The 15,348-nt window shown below is 41.6% G+C and overlaps 1 protein-coding gene across 1 annotated transcript; it reads left to right on the top strand.

Annotated features, from left to right (window-relative positions):
- The first annotated feature begins 1,462 nt into the window (after window positions 1-1,462).
- rgmd (RGM domain family, member D) lies at window positions 1,463-15,035 on the top strand. The gene is made up of 5 exons (XM_061033416.1): window positions 1,463-1,578; window positions 5,769-5,809; window positions 7,573-7,721; window positions 10,513-11,024; window positions 13,268-15,035. Exons 2-5 carry the CDS (start codon window positions 5,772-5,774, stop codon window positions 13,964-13,966), a joined length of 1,398 nt encoding a protein of 465 aa, XP_060889399.1. The 5' UTR covers window positions 1,463-1,578; window positions 5,769-5,771; the 3' UTR covers window positions 13,967-15,035.
- The last annotated feature ends 313 nt before the right edge of the window (window positions 15,036-15,348 follow it).

The raw sequence follows: 15,348 nt of genomic DNA, 5'->3' as shown, positions 1-15,348 counted from the left end.
GGAATCTGCGTAGCGTGCCACCATCATCATTGATCTTTGACACTCCTGATGTGGCTGTTCATGAGCATATGCCTGTGGGTATGTGTGTATGTAGAGGCCTGAGAGTGGGGATTAAATGTAGAAAAGAAGTGGATCAACAGAAACACAACATTGGCTTGATTTTTAATTGCCTCTCGGTTGAAATAAATGGCCAACGCAGCTGTCTGCCTGAACAGCTGCTCGCTGAAAAAGATTGGACTGAACAAACTCCATGGGGGAGGAAAGAACAATGCGAGATGAATCATATGTAGCCTGTGAGGTATTTTGCAATTTCACGACTTTGAGAAATGCTTGCAGGATTAAGAATCACTTTTATTTGTTACTCACATCTGTTTCAAGGCGCATTTCCCAGGGTGCTTGCAAAGATGCATTTTCTATGCTGTCTGGGCAAGACAGAAACAGTATGGTGTATTACTGCAGTAAGTTCACTTAGGCAGACAATGTTTTTTTCTTCTTCCAGCTCTGTTAATGTGGAGTTTTTGAGTTTACAAGTTGCAATTTACAACTGAGGAAGAACCAGGGGGTCTGAAGATTTGATGGAGCAGTCTCTATGAATTTCCTGCAGAATATTTGTAAGACTTGAATTAAGTACTCTTGTTTTCTCGCTCTTTCACTCTGAGCCTGAGGCCTTGTGGCTGACTTCTCCACATCTATAAATCACCAGGAACGCATGCATATATATCCCGGAGCAAGCAAGCCGAGTCAGTCTGGCAAGGTTAATCACATTCACATCTCCTCGGCCTGTTTGCAGCAGCCAACTGATAACCAAACACACATTACGGGGCATGATCTCTCTTGTTTGTGAATTCTGCTCATATCATGCTTTACTGTGTGAGGCCACATGAAAGAGTTGCATGTAGGTAAAGCTGTGGGTCGACAGTGTTTTGGTGATTGTTACTATGCATAAACATCAGTGTCTCGGGTGTTTGCGAAAGAAGAACGAAGCCAAAACACATAAAGGTTTGCTGAAAAAGTAGCGACAGATACTGGAGGGGGGGCTGAGGTAGTAGAGGATGAGGAGGGACCCTAGAAACAGACAGAGGTCTCATTCACACTGCCCATATGCTCAGCTTAAACCAATGTTGGGCTGCACTCATATCCTTCTGTGTTTGATGGACTTTTAGAGAATATGGGAACCTTTCCAAGTGTGACAAATGGTTTCAAGCCTATGAATATCTATCAATACAAGTGACGTAGGTGTTGGCAAGTGTGCATGTTTTGGAATATACATGCATATGATTGTACTTTTTTTTTTCTTCCTCTCTTCACAGAAGTGCCCAACCCAGATATGTGGGAATTAGGCCACATTGTTCACTAACATACTGCACTAATCAAAGTGCCGATTCTTGAAACAGACAGCTGTTGTCATGTGCCTTGATTCCAGTGGCTATCTGTCCCCCGTAGCTGCCCTGCTTCATAGTCGGCCGGCTGTAGTTGTAAGGGGAACGAGGGTTGGAAGCGTCTACCAATTCAAACTCCTGTTAGAGCAGTGCTGCAATTCACAACATATAGCATATACTACCAACACACTGATCTAAGGTAAGATTTGTTTTTCTCTTCTCTTTCTGTTTTGTGAAGAATCCTTAAATTCATACATGAATTGAATTCTACTTTGTCACTGAATAATAGTCCTAGGATTTGGATAATACTTTTGTAGCATACTCAAGGGTCCACTTTGGCATCATCATCTATGCAAGCATAGTAATGGGTGATGGGTTTTTAAAATGCATCTTGAAAGAGATACATGCATGAATCCTTCTTTCAATTAAATGTAGTAAATGTGCTAAAACGCAAAGAATTAAACAGCTATATACATTTCCTGACCTTTCATGTAGACCTTCCTGCATCTAGCAGATCTATGCTCGGGCTTTTGGCAGTGAGTCAGTCAAACTTCATTGGTAGAAGTGTAAACTCTGCTCCTTACTAAATGTTTCACTGTCTCAAACCAAGTCAAGCAGGGGGGCACATTCTCAAAATGCCTCCTTGGGTCAAAATTTGGTAGATTACAATGACTAAATTTACACACATGAGTTATTGTCCATCCATCTATTCCTGGTTCAAAGCAGTTGTCTGGGTGGGCTGAGGCAGAAACAATACCAACAGTTGTAGACCAACAGAAGGACAAGTTTTAACTGAAATGAGCCCACAGATTAAGCCTAAAGCCAGCAGGTGTTAGGGACAAGTGTAAAGAACACATGGCAGAAAAACAAGACAGCAGACATCAGGCTAGAGATTGGAAGAAGGATTTGAAAATAGTAAATGAACTATTCACAAACTACTGAATATGTCTTTCATCTTGTCTCTGGTCTTTTTTGTATTTGATCGTGAACTTAAGCACTGAATCAAACATGATCAAACACGATTACAAAAAATTATCTTCTCATAAAGTTGGGCTTACTCTGCAGTAGAAAGATGCATTTTAATGGTTAAACATGCAAAGAGTAAACAAGAAAAGTGATGTTGTATTACCTTTTTCTTAAAGCAAATTTATATGCAGATTTAGAATTAAAAACTATGTCTCAAGCAGTCCCTTCTCTGTATGTGGCCCAAAACCTTGAAATAACCTTTGACATGCCAGGTGAAATTTGCTGCATAGTTGTACATGCCTGGACTGCTTCACGTTTTATTCTTGCATTGCTTTAATCAGAGACTCAGAACCAGAATGCTCTAGATGACTGTTCCATATATTACAAAAAATGAGATTGTTATTTTCTCTTTATTTATTTTTGGTGCATTAACAGAGAGCCCCCTCCAACAGTATTTTGAAGTAAGCAATGACAAAACGGAAAATGTAGTACAATCTGTAGGTTAGTCAAAAGCCCCCTGAGGCCAACCTACAGATTGTACATTGTCACTACAAAATGAGCGGGGGCCTCATGATGCAGGAAAAATTGACCTAAGATAAGAAAAAGTTGTATAATTTCTCTCTGATATAAAGCTGGACGAAGTTCCGAGAGGTTTCCCTTTAAATTGTGAGCCTTAAAGGATATTTTAAAAATAAAAGACAGTTATCTAATGATTCATTAGATCAACTTTTAGAAGATGAACAAGTATGACACAAAAATACTGTATTGTAATAACCCACCCCCACCCCATCCCCCAAGATTGTTTGTTGGTCTATTGCCTTTATTTGACTGGATAGCTGAAGATAGACAGGAAATGTGTGTGTGTGTGTGGGAGGGGGGGGGTGGGGGCAGATTGGGAGATAACAAGCTGCACATGGCATCGTGCCATCACTAACTGAGCCCAACCAGCACCCCACTGAGTACTATTTCTTGAGCTGGTGGCCGCAGAAGTATCACTCACATAGCAGTTTTTGGGAAGCAAAGAGAGTTGTCAAAGCTCATTACAAAGCAATTTGTTGCCTGTTTCCATAACGCATCCTGGCTCAGAAGTGAGGGAGTGGTGTCATGAAAAGGAAAAGACGAGGCATGTTCAAACAAAGCTTTGCATTAGACAGCTTCACGGGCCGCTCTGTGAAGCCATGCATACATTCAACAGTTCTTTGCTACTTTGATGTATTTGTTGGGTAAAACATTAGAAGAGTAAATAGAGAAGAAAAATATTGGAGTATTTAAGAATAGGGAGAGTGTTAACCTCTAAAATACAAACACACACACACACAATCACATGGGCAGGGTTTGGGTCAGAGATCAAATGGCCCTGAACTCTCTCCCTTTAGGCTGCGGACATCAGAGGTCCCTCTGTGTGCTGCTCTCCATTTATTTTACCCATCATCCCTCATCAGGCTGGGCTGACCCTGTGACCCTGGAGCTAGGGTTACCTGTCAGTTGGCTGTCTATTCACAAGCAAGGGGCTTGACGCTGTGTCAACATTTACTCTGTGAGAAACGAGGAAGAAAAAAAGAGAGGACTTTAGTTTAGCGTGGTGACGACAAAAGCAACAAATAGAAGAATGACAATGAGTTAGGTTAAAAAAAAAACATTTTATTTTGAAATCATTTCATATGAATCTTTGTTTTCACCCCTGAACCCTCAGATATCAGGTAGAGCAGGGTCCATTCAGCACTCTTCTTACACAAATGGCACGCATGTGTGATAAATTCCTGTTTACTTAGAGACAAAGATCCAAAGGAGCACAGTAAACAGATTCACACATGGATACCTACTGAGGGGTGCCTTCTAAAAACACTCCAGAAGCCCCCCCTGTGTGTGCTGTCAGCTATCAATCAGGGTGCCGTAAGTGGGATCCTTGTGTGGAGATGCTATCAGCCCTGCCTCGTATACACTCACACCACAGTTTCCCTTATCAGTGCTGAGATAACAGATCCCCTCTAACAGCCAGAGGTCTGAACCAGACACACACTCGCTTTCTACATCTCTCTGTCTCAGCTGCACTAGAGGCCACTTCATTTCAGACAGGGGCCCTCAAAAAAAAAACAGTCAATTTGCTCTGGTTCCTGTTTAAAATTCAATAAGTGTGTCGCTTATATTGCAACCGTGTGGTGCTAGCGGAGGCTACAGAGGGTGCATGCTCCTTCTGATTCTAATCTCTGATGTTATCAGCCCCTAGAAGAAACATGATACATGTCTCAGTTGACAAAGCTCAATGGGCATGAAATTCAACAAAAAGAAGCATGAAACATCAACCATTTCCTGCAACTGTACTTTTAATTATTTTGTAAACATTGCATTTCCAGAAAGACTAAATTGTTTAAGCTTTAGAGATTTAAAGAAAAGATTGGTTAAGAACTGTGTAGTTAAGCTGCTTTGTATTTAAAAAGTAACTGATATCAGATTCGATTTTTTTTGGTATTACTGCAAAAAAAGAGCAGCTTTTCAAATAGTTTTTATTATGGATGTGTTATGATGTACATATGTGAGGTCACTGCTGTTATTTTTGTCTCAGTTTGGAGGACAGTGAGTTGAGGAGATAGTCCAGGACGTGGTCTGTTTTTCAGGCTTCCACCAGACCACAGCACACTGGGCCTAATAACAAAAACAAGCATCCCGGTGTGGAGCTGGTCCCACAGTGTGAGGACTTTAATGAGGAACATGTGGAGCTGCCCAGAAACAGTCAGAGGAAACCCAATACCCCACTCCCTCTTTTTTTCTCACCCGGTCTTCTCCCTTCCCCCTCGTTCTCCCATTCTTTCCCCTAACTCTCAACATTTTCTATTGCACGGTCTAAAGTGGTTCATACGTATAGTGCTGCTTTTAGGTCCCCTGTTCTTGAACGTGTCTTTGTCAGATATTTCTCATGTTTGACTGAGCCTCAGCACACTTTTTTCTTAAATCCATAGAAACTGACTTTTATGCTCCATTGTGCTGGAACAAGTGACCCACTGTAAGCAGAAAAAAATATATATATACTGGCCTTGTTTTACTTGATAAACATGCTTGCAGCTCACCCACTCTGTCCCTTTTGGAGATTTAGTAGTGTACACATTGCTGGCTCATTCAATGCAATATGTTCAGAAGGAAACATGGGAATAAAGAGGTCTTTCTCCACCCATCAAGCCTGACAGGAGTTTCTTTCATGTGCTGAATTCATCCTTAGCATCCACCTGGATCAATTAACTGTTTGCTTCAGTGGTCACCAGTCCTGCAGTGTGGAACCTCAGATCATTTAGACAGCACTATTATTGAGAAAAAAAAACATGGCTGTGATTTGTTATCTATGATTTTTAAGACAGGCATTAGATATACAGATGCACGTCTGCCATAATTCATCAAAACTAAGCATCTTTCTGTTGTTTACTTCTGCAGAAAATGTCCACACTTGCCCCAGAAGACAAACCTCATAACAGGTGAGACAATCCTGCAAGGATTCATGATAATTTTCTGTTCCGAACATCCACACCATCAACAGCTCTCCCTTCTCCCCCCTGCGTCACTGCTCTGTGTCCAAGCTGTCGGGAGGAATAAGAAGTGTAACATTTCTGAAGGGATTCAAAATATGACAGTAAAGCACAGTCATAAAGCAGATCAACCAAGCAAGCCTCCAAAATTAGCTGAACAAACAGAGTAAGGTAGAGCCCTCTGGGGAGACAAACTTGGCACACTGGACCCAGTGTGACAGAGGCCCTTCTGGCAGCTCCGAACAATCCAAACGTTCCACTTGGGTTGAGCTGTCTTCGTTTCCCCCTCCACTATATATATCAGCCCCACATCAACATGGGCCTGTGAAGACCTTTCACAAGACTGACAGGCCACCTGAATCACACAATTGTGTGGCCAGAGGAGCCAGCATGTGTATACGAAAACCAGTGATCCAATAACTGTCTGGGTTCACTTCTCTCTCATAAAGTCAGGAGGGAGGCGCAGAGAGAGACCCACAGTCAGCTACAAGCCAAATGTCCCAGCTGCACCAAAAAACAAGGCTTTTATTTCTAATCTCAATCTAAAAACGATGCTAATTTTGACCGTTGATTTTCTTAGAACCAATATTGTATTCAGTAATTGGATGGTGCATTCAAGTTCTTTATTTGCATTGCACAAAAACCACAACGTGTGGTACAGCTAACACTGAAGCTATAGGCTAGTGAGTCTCTGTGCATTGCAGATGGTCCGGCCTCACAGCAGCTGTGCAAATGAAAGACAGAGTGTCGTTGAAGCGGTGAGAGGGATGGAAAGTTGGCCACAAAAGGAAAAGAGTAACTCACGAGTTGCTAACTGAAAATGTAATGGAAAATTAATAGCACACTGAGATTTACTGGGGGGAAAATAATTGAGTCAGAGTATTTCTCTGAATGTTGTGAATAAGCAAAAAAGGGACAATTCAGGGACTAATGAGTTAGGGCAGGTAAAACATCACTTTGCAACCCCCACAACAGCAGACACAGAAAAGCATTTTTTAAACCTCAAGTTGGAAAAACAAAGTGATTCTTATTTCTCTGTTCAATTTGATTTAAAAATGCACCTGTTGCACCTTTACTGCAGGTTCTAAACCTATATTTACCAGCTATAGTCAGCAAGTGTATGAGCTTGCTAAGACAGTTGTAAATCAAACCCCATTATTCAAGGACTTAGTCTGGAGTGAGAAAACAACAGGTGGGAGAATCCTCCTGCTTAATGCTGAAAACACAAACATTTGTTCTTAAGGGGGGGGGGGGGGGGGGGCAGTATTGCCTCTGAGTGCTTTGAAGTGCAAATCGTTTAATTTTCTACTTTTGTGTTATAGTTCTGCATGGTGTTCTGCTGTAGGCCTACTTGTCACTGTGTTACTTCTTAGTTAACTGAATGTTGAAGTTGTACTCTTTCTACATAAGGTGAGTTAAAATAACCACTACACCCTGTCATTCTTCAATCATAATCAGGGCAATTATAATTTCACACCGCCCCTCTTTTGTTGAGGGCACTTTTTCCACTGTCCTCAGCCCAGTAATTGCCACTACATGTAAATATCAAGTGGTTAGTGAATAATTAGTGTTTCATTGGCCAGCAAGCACCTCTGGGCCCCCGTCTACGCTTTTTAGACCCCTCCCCTGTAGAGCCGCCCTGAAGACAGGGGCCCCCTTTTGACTGACAGCGCTTGGGAAGGAAGACGAATTCTTGTCTGATTTCCCCGCAGCCACAGCGTCGATGAGAAGCAGTCGAGGGACTCCATTCTAACTGAATGGATTGGTATGGGGAGAAGCGGACCACAAATCACGGCTAAGCGGCAGCTGTGGGACTGTATAACGTTGACCATGGTTTTACTTTCGCTGCTGTTTCGACCAGGTAAGTGGCGCTTTCTCAATCCGTGCTCCTTCACTCCTCTCCCTGCGTGCAAAGGTTGTGTCCCGCTCTCCCCCGGAATGGAGGTGAAGATGGAAAAAAAAGTTCACTTTTTTTTTCTCCTGGCTTTGTGTAGCTGAACTCTTAACTCTTTAACCCCCGTAGGCGTGTGGCTTTCTCCATTACTGTGAGTTTGGAGGTTTAGGTGTGTAAAGAAGGAGAAATAGTCGCTGTTGATCCTCCGTGAGGACAAAGTAATGTCCTGTAGCCTGCAGCCTGCACCGCAGCGCTTGTTGTATCGCTGCTAACCGGGCAACACGAGTTACCGCACCACACGGGCGTGTTTTTAAACCTTTTCAAACCCTTTTCACTTACAAAACCCCGACAGCAAACAGTTTATAACCTACCGAGTCACAGTTACCACACTTTACATCACGCAATTACCGCTGCATTTAAATGTTTTACCAAGTTCTGTGAAGTTACGACTTAGCTTCCATCTTAGCACACATCGCTAACAACTGTTGTCCGGCAGCCGCAGACCAACCACAAGAAAACCACGGAGCAAGAAAGTGACTGTACCGCTGAAATCACCAACACGATTTTAAAACTCAGTATGACCATTAAAGTTTTTGGCGAAGCTAGAGGGACCATGATATATTCAATATTAATGCTTCAATTATTAACTTTGTTAGCTGCCAGGCATGGGGGTCCAGCTCTTCGGCCTCGGAGCGTGTTGGTCAGAACACTTCACCAAACTCAGGACAAAGTTATATTTGATTATAGTTCAGATTTCATGTGTTAAAACAAAGTTAAATTACTTGGACCCCACATTTGGCGTGATATTTACTTAGGAGTTTAAACAATCTGTTGAATGTGTTTGATCTATTATACATTACCTCTGGGGAAACAATAAAATATATTTAAAATATAAACATTGCTGCTTGTTTGGATGTATCTGTAATGTTAAAGACACCTGACACCATCTGCTTATGGACAATATACTGACATAAATACTTATCAGTGTTTGACCTACACTGCTGTTTAATCCCTTATACCAAATTATGATCAGACATTTCAATCTAAAAAAAACTGAGGTAATAAAATTCAGGGTTATTCATGAGAAAATTCAAACCAGCATATTTTAATGCAAAAGATAATCTTGTAGAATCATGTGAACAAGTAATAGTAAATTAGAACTTCGTGTAAAATATTCATTTTAACTGGTTTGGTTCTTTGTAATGACTTTGACTTTTCAATTTAAAGTAGATTTAAAAAAAACAATAGATGCTGTAAAGTATACTGGAATACACAAGTTATTGTAGGTTATTTCTTACATATGTAATACTTTGGTAAAAAAAAATACATGTATCCAAAGAATAGGCAATTATTTTTAACCTAATTACATACATGATACATTGTCAGTGTACAAACATTGAAAATCTTAATCAAACATATGTACTTTAAGATAGTTGATGTAACATTTAAATGCCATCTCAAAGTGTCAATAGCAATGTTCAGAATTACTTTTGAGCAGGTCCAATACATTTTTGATAATATCGAGTATTCAACTTTTTTACGTTGTCTTTGTCTCCTGCTCCATCTCAATTCTGCCAGTCTAACTCACTAATACAAATACTTGTTGTGTGGTCACTTTTCCTTTTGTTTTTCCCATACTCCCATCATGGCCCCTCACACTTAATGATAGCCCGCTAAGTGCTGGAACATAAAGACCCTTTGGGGAGATGCTTGGTTGTTGATAGCTGTGCAAGCAGTGATTGTCAAAAAGTGTCAATCACAACAGATGCATGTGACCTTGCAGCGTTGCAGCAGAGCCCTGCTTGAATTCAGAGGAGGGACGTAGAATAGTTTTTGGTTTGACCGCTCACACTCCATCTAGTTTTTTTTATCAATGCTCATGTTGAAGTGCAGTAACTTTGGGAAGCATTAATCATCTGTCATGCCCCCTCACTGCATCTGACATATATGAAAGAGAAGAAATTGAAAACATTCATGTGCACTGGTGTGGAATCTCCATGCTTATCTTGTAGTCTTTGTCCAAGCTTTTGAGAGATTAGACACAGATTCAAAGATTATTCTGTTGGTAAAGAAGAGCAGTCTGTTGCATCTGATCTTGGTTTTGCAATAAATGTGATGCATGTGTTGATGCTGGCTATTGATGATGGAAAATATATCCCCCCCCCAACTCCAGTTTGTATCCTGAGTCGCTGAACAAGTGTGCTTCTTTGTGATACGTGGGCATACTGTGATACTTGAGGTATGGGGGCAGTTCACGTTAGCTGCTCCCATACCCAGAGCCCCGTCGTGCAATGTAGTTAGTTTAATGGACTTCAATTACCTCAGCAACAGCCAAACCACATTCAACACCCTGAGGCAAACAGGTTGGTTTCCTCCTACAGTGAGGGTATGTGCTTTATCTGTGAGTACTCGTTGGGGGAAAATAAGTTTTGATTGACTCTGACGCTCAGTGTGGGAACATGGCCTCGTGAGCTGAGCTTGCAGAGTTGGTTTATAATGGCTCTCCTGATTGAGCTAAACTTGATAATGACTCTGCTACTACCTTGCAAACTGTAGTGAGGTAATGTTTCATAATTATTAGATGAATTATCAGATTCCTATTAGGATGGAACTAGTTTTTGGTCGTGTTTGTAGATCTAGGCAGCATCATTATTGCACAACGAAAAGTGATCGAGGAACGTCAACAGAAAAACATTTATAGTGTTTGTGAAATGATTTTACAGTAAAAATACTGATGATGACTGGGTTTGTTTTGCAGCTCACTGCCAACAGTGCCGAATCCAGCGCTGTAATGCAGAGTATGTGGCTTCTACCTCACCCTCTAGTGGTCTGCAGGATGATGTGGCTCTGGATGTGGACTACTGCATTGCCCTGCGGGCCTATGCTCTGTGCACACGGCGGCAGGCACGCAGCTGCAGGGGGGACCTGGTCTACCACTCAGCTGTCTTCCGCATAAAGGAGTTATTCTCTCAGCATAACTGCTCCAGTGACGGACCCACCTCCTCAGCAAAGGTCCCAAGCACATCTCGGCCAGTTGTGTCCGAGCTCTGCAACTACGAGAACCGTGTGTTGACATCAGGCTCAGGCGGTCAGCAGAAGAAATACGCCCACTGTGGATTATTTGGAGACCCGCATCTGCGGACTTTCCGAGACGAGTTTCAAACCTGCAAAGTGGAGGGGGCGTGGCCTCTGATTGACAACCGCTTCCTGTCTGTGCAGGTGACCAATGTGCCTGTTGTGCTAGGATCCAGCGCAACGGCAACCAGCAAGGTAATGATGAGCTGAGAGTAAATGCTTTTAGAGATACGTTAGGTGACAGGAAATGTAACTAATCATTTAAAGGAGCAATATGTAACTCCAACATGTAGTATTTAAAATTGATACTTCAGTCCAAATTCAAAACATTGGATTGAACGGTGTGTCCCCCCGACCCCCTCCTCCATAGAGTCATTACCCACATGGGTTGCCATGTCGCAGACACAGAATCTTCAGTGTTTAGCCAGCTCTGCATTGGTAACCCTTTCTGTGTTCTAACCTTTCTCCGTTTTTCAAAAGCGTCTCCAATATTTATCCTCGATTTTCCTCGTTACTGGTCATGGAGCTTATTAGAAAAAAGCTGAGGCTTTTAGGTCAGGTAGGGTCAGTTGTATCCAAACCAGTTTGCTTGCCCGCTTCCATCACCACAACACCTGTTTGTTTCATGGGTGGCCAAATGGAAGTGTGGGGGTGCCTTAAAACCGCCTACCTTCTCTGGTCAAAATACTGCCTGCTGCACTGTTATCGGAGAAGCCAGCACTTTAACATAGCATGTTTCCTTAATGGCTGACGATACAGTTGGGTCAAATTATGATTTAATTAGGTAGATATCTTACAAATTGCTCCTTAAGTTATTTTTCAAGCAATAAAAGGCCAATTATTTATTGCTTTTTTAGATTTTGTCTCTTTTTTTAATTAAACAGAAAATTGGTAAACTCTTACTGAAACTCCTTGACTATTGGTTAGAAGGGAATTCATGATTTTGAAATCCAAAAACTTACTTCCTGGTTCTACTGAGGGATCAAGTACAAGTGATGCACAAAATGAGACATAATAGTTCATTAGACGTAAGACACTTTATTGTCATTGTATGCAATACAACGACATTTTAGTGGTGACAAATTATTAATTTTTAGCAAGAATTCAGCAATGATTAAAGTAAGCTTAAAACATATGGCTTATGTGAGCAGTGAGTTTTTATGCCCTGGATTTGTAGCTGAAGTACTGCCAGAAGTATCAAACATGTGAAGTTAATAATCATTCTTTGGTGCCTCTCGAGTCACCAGCATTCCTCTTGTCGGGGAGCTCCTTCAGATCTGTGAGTGAGCAGAGAGAGGAGGGGAGTCCTTCAGTGGTGTTGAATCACAGACATGCTTGAGCGCTCTACCTTTTAATACATGGGTGGTCATATGGTAGTGATTAACGCTCACTCAAGATTTTCCTCCATCACCACGATCTGGAATGTTTTTTCACCCCTCTGGTCAAATAATTAACTGGCTGCATTTTGTGTAAATATGGAGTAATGTGGAAAAATAAAGTAATAATTGGACAGCGGTAAGGGTTTTCAATTCTGCTAATTAAATAGGTTAGTTTTGCACCAACGATCACAGAACATACTCAATTGCATTTTGCTGTGTGTTGTGCATTTTCAGCTAAATGCAAACCTGTAGTTTGGGTATGTCTTTGCCAGCACCTGCATGCCCCTATCACACCTATGAGTTGTTTTCAACGGCCAGACTAAAGACAGGAAATCATCCATCAAATACAGTATCCCTGCAAGTGTAAACTTAACCACAGCCACCGCTTTGGAAAGAAACTTTGAAGGAATGGAGGCTTGGCCCCATTGTTTTTAAGCTCAGCTGGAATTCAAATCACATTCATTCATTTAGTAAGCACGAGCAAGGAGAAGGGTTAAAATATGCATGGAGATTCAAAGCCATGATCAAACGGTGATGTTACAGCGCATATTCATGGAAGACTTTTGGACTATGACCAGTTAGTCCTTTGTTTTAGTAAAGAGAGAACAGGATTAATTCTGGTTCGTATGACGGTTATCTCTTTGGGTGAAAACAATCTAGCGTCATTGTCAGAAACCTTTTCTGTAAACGTTTTAATTGGCTTGAGAGAGGGGAAAAAAATCACCATTTAAAAAGACCAGTGTGAGCCTTTAACACACTCTACACAGCCTCCTGCTCCCATCTTGTGGCTGTAAGTGGTACTGCTCTTAGTCATAATAATTAGTTTCTTTGTTGTTGTGCGTCATTGCTTTTAAACCAAGTGCAGCTGTTTGATGTTATAAACCTGTGTCTTTAATGAGAAGAAGAATATTGAATTTATTACATAAAATAAAAAAACTGTGACTCTATACTAATTGTTTCTGTTTTTGCACTAAAACACCAAGTCCAATTCCTTGTGTGTGTAGATGTAATTCCCAAAATACCTGATTCTGATTTTTTTTTCCCCCCCATTTATTTCAGATCACAGTGATCTTTAAGTCGTACCACGGCTGTACGGAGCAGAAGGTGTACCAGGCCACCACAGAAGATCTGCCAGTGGCATTTCAGGATGGTACTCGCAGTGGCGGCGAGAGCGGCAGCCTAACCATAGTGGAGCGTGGCGGCTCCGGAGTGGGCCGGCAGGTGAGGATACAGGCCCGCTACATCGGTACCTCTATCATTGTCCGCCGTGTGGGCAGCTACCTGACCTTTGCCATCCGCATGCCAGAGGACACCCTGGACTTCTCAGAAGACAATGGCGGCCTGCAGCTCTGCCTGCACGGCTGCCCACGCAACGAGCTCATCAAAGAGCACACGCTTGGCCGACAAAGCCAGCAGCCCCGCCTGCAGGGCACCAACACAGAGCATGGTCCTCTGCGGCCCCCTCATCAGGTGTATACAGTTGAGCGGGCCACTGCAAAGTGTAGAGAGACTCTTCAGGTAGAGGATGTGTACTTTCAGTCCTGTGTGTTTGACTTGCTGACAACAGGAGACCCTGAGTTCTCTATGGCTGCTTATGGCGCTCTGGAGGATTTAAAGGCGCTGCCGCCCAGTAAACTGAAGCAGAACTCCCCGAGGACTCCTCGTCTTCACAACCGAGGGGCGTCAAACATGTCGGCAGCATCAGCAGCCAGCAGCTCCCTGCTTTCACTCCTACTCCTCACTCTGCTGCTTGTGTGAACATTAAGTAATCTGGGATGACCCAGAAGCCCATCTGGTAGAGTGCATGCCTTTTGCACATTACAGTGTCCCATGTTCAATTCCAGCCACCCCTTTTACTGCATGTCATCCCTTTTTCCATTCCCACCTGTCTCCATTATAATAATGCAGAAATGCCAAAACAAATCACAATTAAAATAAATGTTTAAAAATAGAAATATGGAGACAGACCATGGAAGCATTAACAGCTTGAGGAAAGAGTGATCTGAGCTCAGACATTACATTTGAATAGTTTTTTTGTTTGTTGTTTTTACGGGGGTGGATTTGTGAATGTTGTGAACTTTATCAGTTTTGTTATTTGAAGGATTTTACCATCTCAACAGATGGCATTTCTTCACACTTCACATAATCTGTGGAATCATAAATAGGCCTAATCATATGGTCCAACATTTTCACATACTGTTTTTTGGTTTACAGAAGTCTTTTGAAAAGTTAAACTTGTATGTGCTCTGACGACAACCCAGCTGAAAAGAATTTCTTTCTTTCTTTTTTGTAAATATTTCATGCACAACCTTCAAACACTACACCATGTATGATGCTGCATATGTAACTCCACTATACATAGCGATGTGGCTTCCAGATCCTGTTTATTCCAGGTAAAATCCAGCACTTAATAGTTTCAACAGCAAGTTTTGTGTATTTAAATGTTACCTCTTTATCTACTCCAAATCTTGTTCCAGAAATTGGCATGCTAAATACACAGGATCCAACAACTGTATGTAAAAACTACCTATCCATAATATATGATGCATCATTTCATCTCATCTTCTGTGAAACACTCCTTCTTCAAGCTGTTTGACTTTTAAGTTTTAAAGGAAAAAACACAAATCTTTATATAATAATATATTAAGAATGTATATACGTGTTTTATATTGTGTACATTTGCCTGTGTATAGATGTTTTAACTGTAATTTGTTTTACATTTGTTGTGTTAAGTAGCTTATTTGGAGTTATTGTAAAAAAAGTTAAACTAATGTGTTGTGTTGTATCTGTAATTTTCTGTATTAAAGTGTTGGACACTTGAGAACAATGTCTACTTTTTTGTCAGCCTTGTACCTGATGTCTTACAGAAGACTGTCGCCCCTTATGGTAAGCAAATTGAATATTAGAAAACTTGTATTGTTGCAAACAAACAAGGAATTTTGAAAGGACTAGCACATAACTTCACATTTCCAATCTATATGCATGCAATGCCTCCCTTGTCCTGTTGGGGTCCTCAATCCATAAGGTGTAAGAGCTCGCAGTATAAAGACAGTTTTGACAGGCTGGCTGTGTAGCTGTAGGGATCCACAGTATGTTCTCAGTCCCCTGTGTAAATGTTACCTCTGAGTGCTGAGCTGGCT

This window comes from Labrus mixtus, chromosome 3 (genome assembly GCF_963584025.1).
Source record: "Labrus mixtus chromosome 3, fLabMix1.1, whole genome shotgun sequence".
Lineage (NCBI taxonomy): Eukaryota > Metazoa > Chordata > Actinopteri > Labriformes > Labridae > Labrus > Labrus mixtus.
The sequence above is the reverse complement of the archived record's forward strand: the minus strand, read 5'-3'. Positions and strand labels throughout refer to the sequence as shown.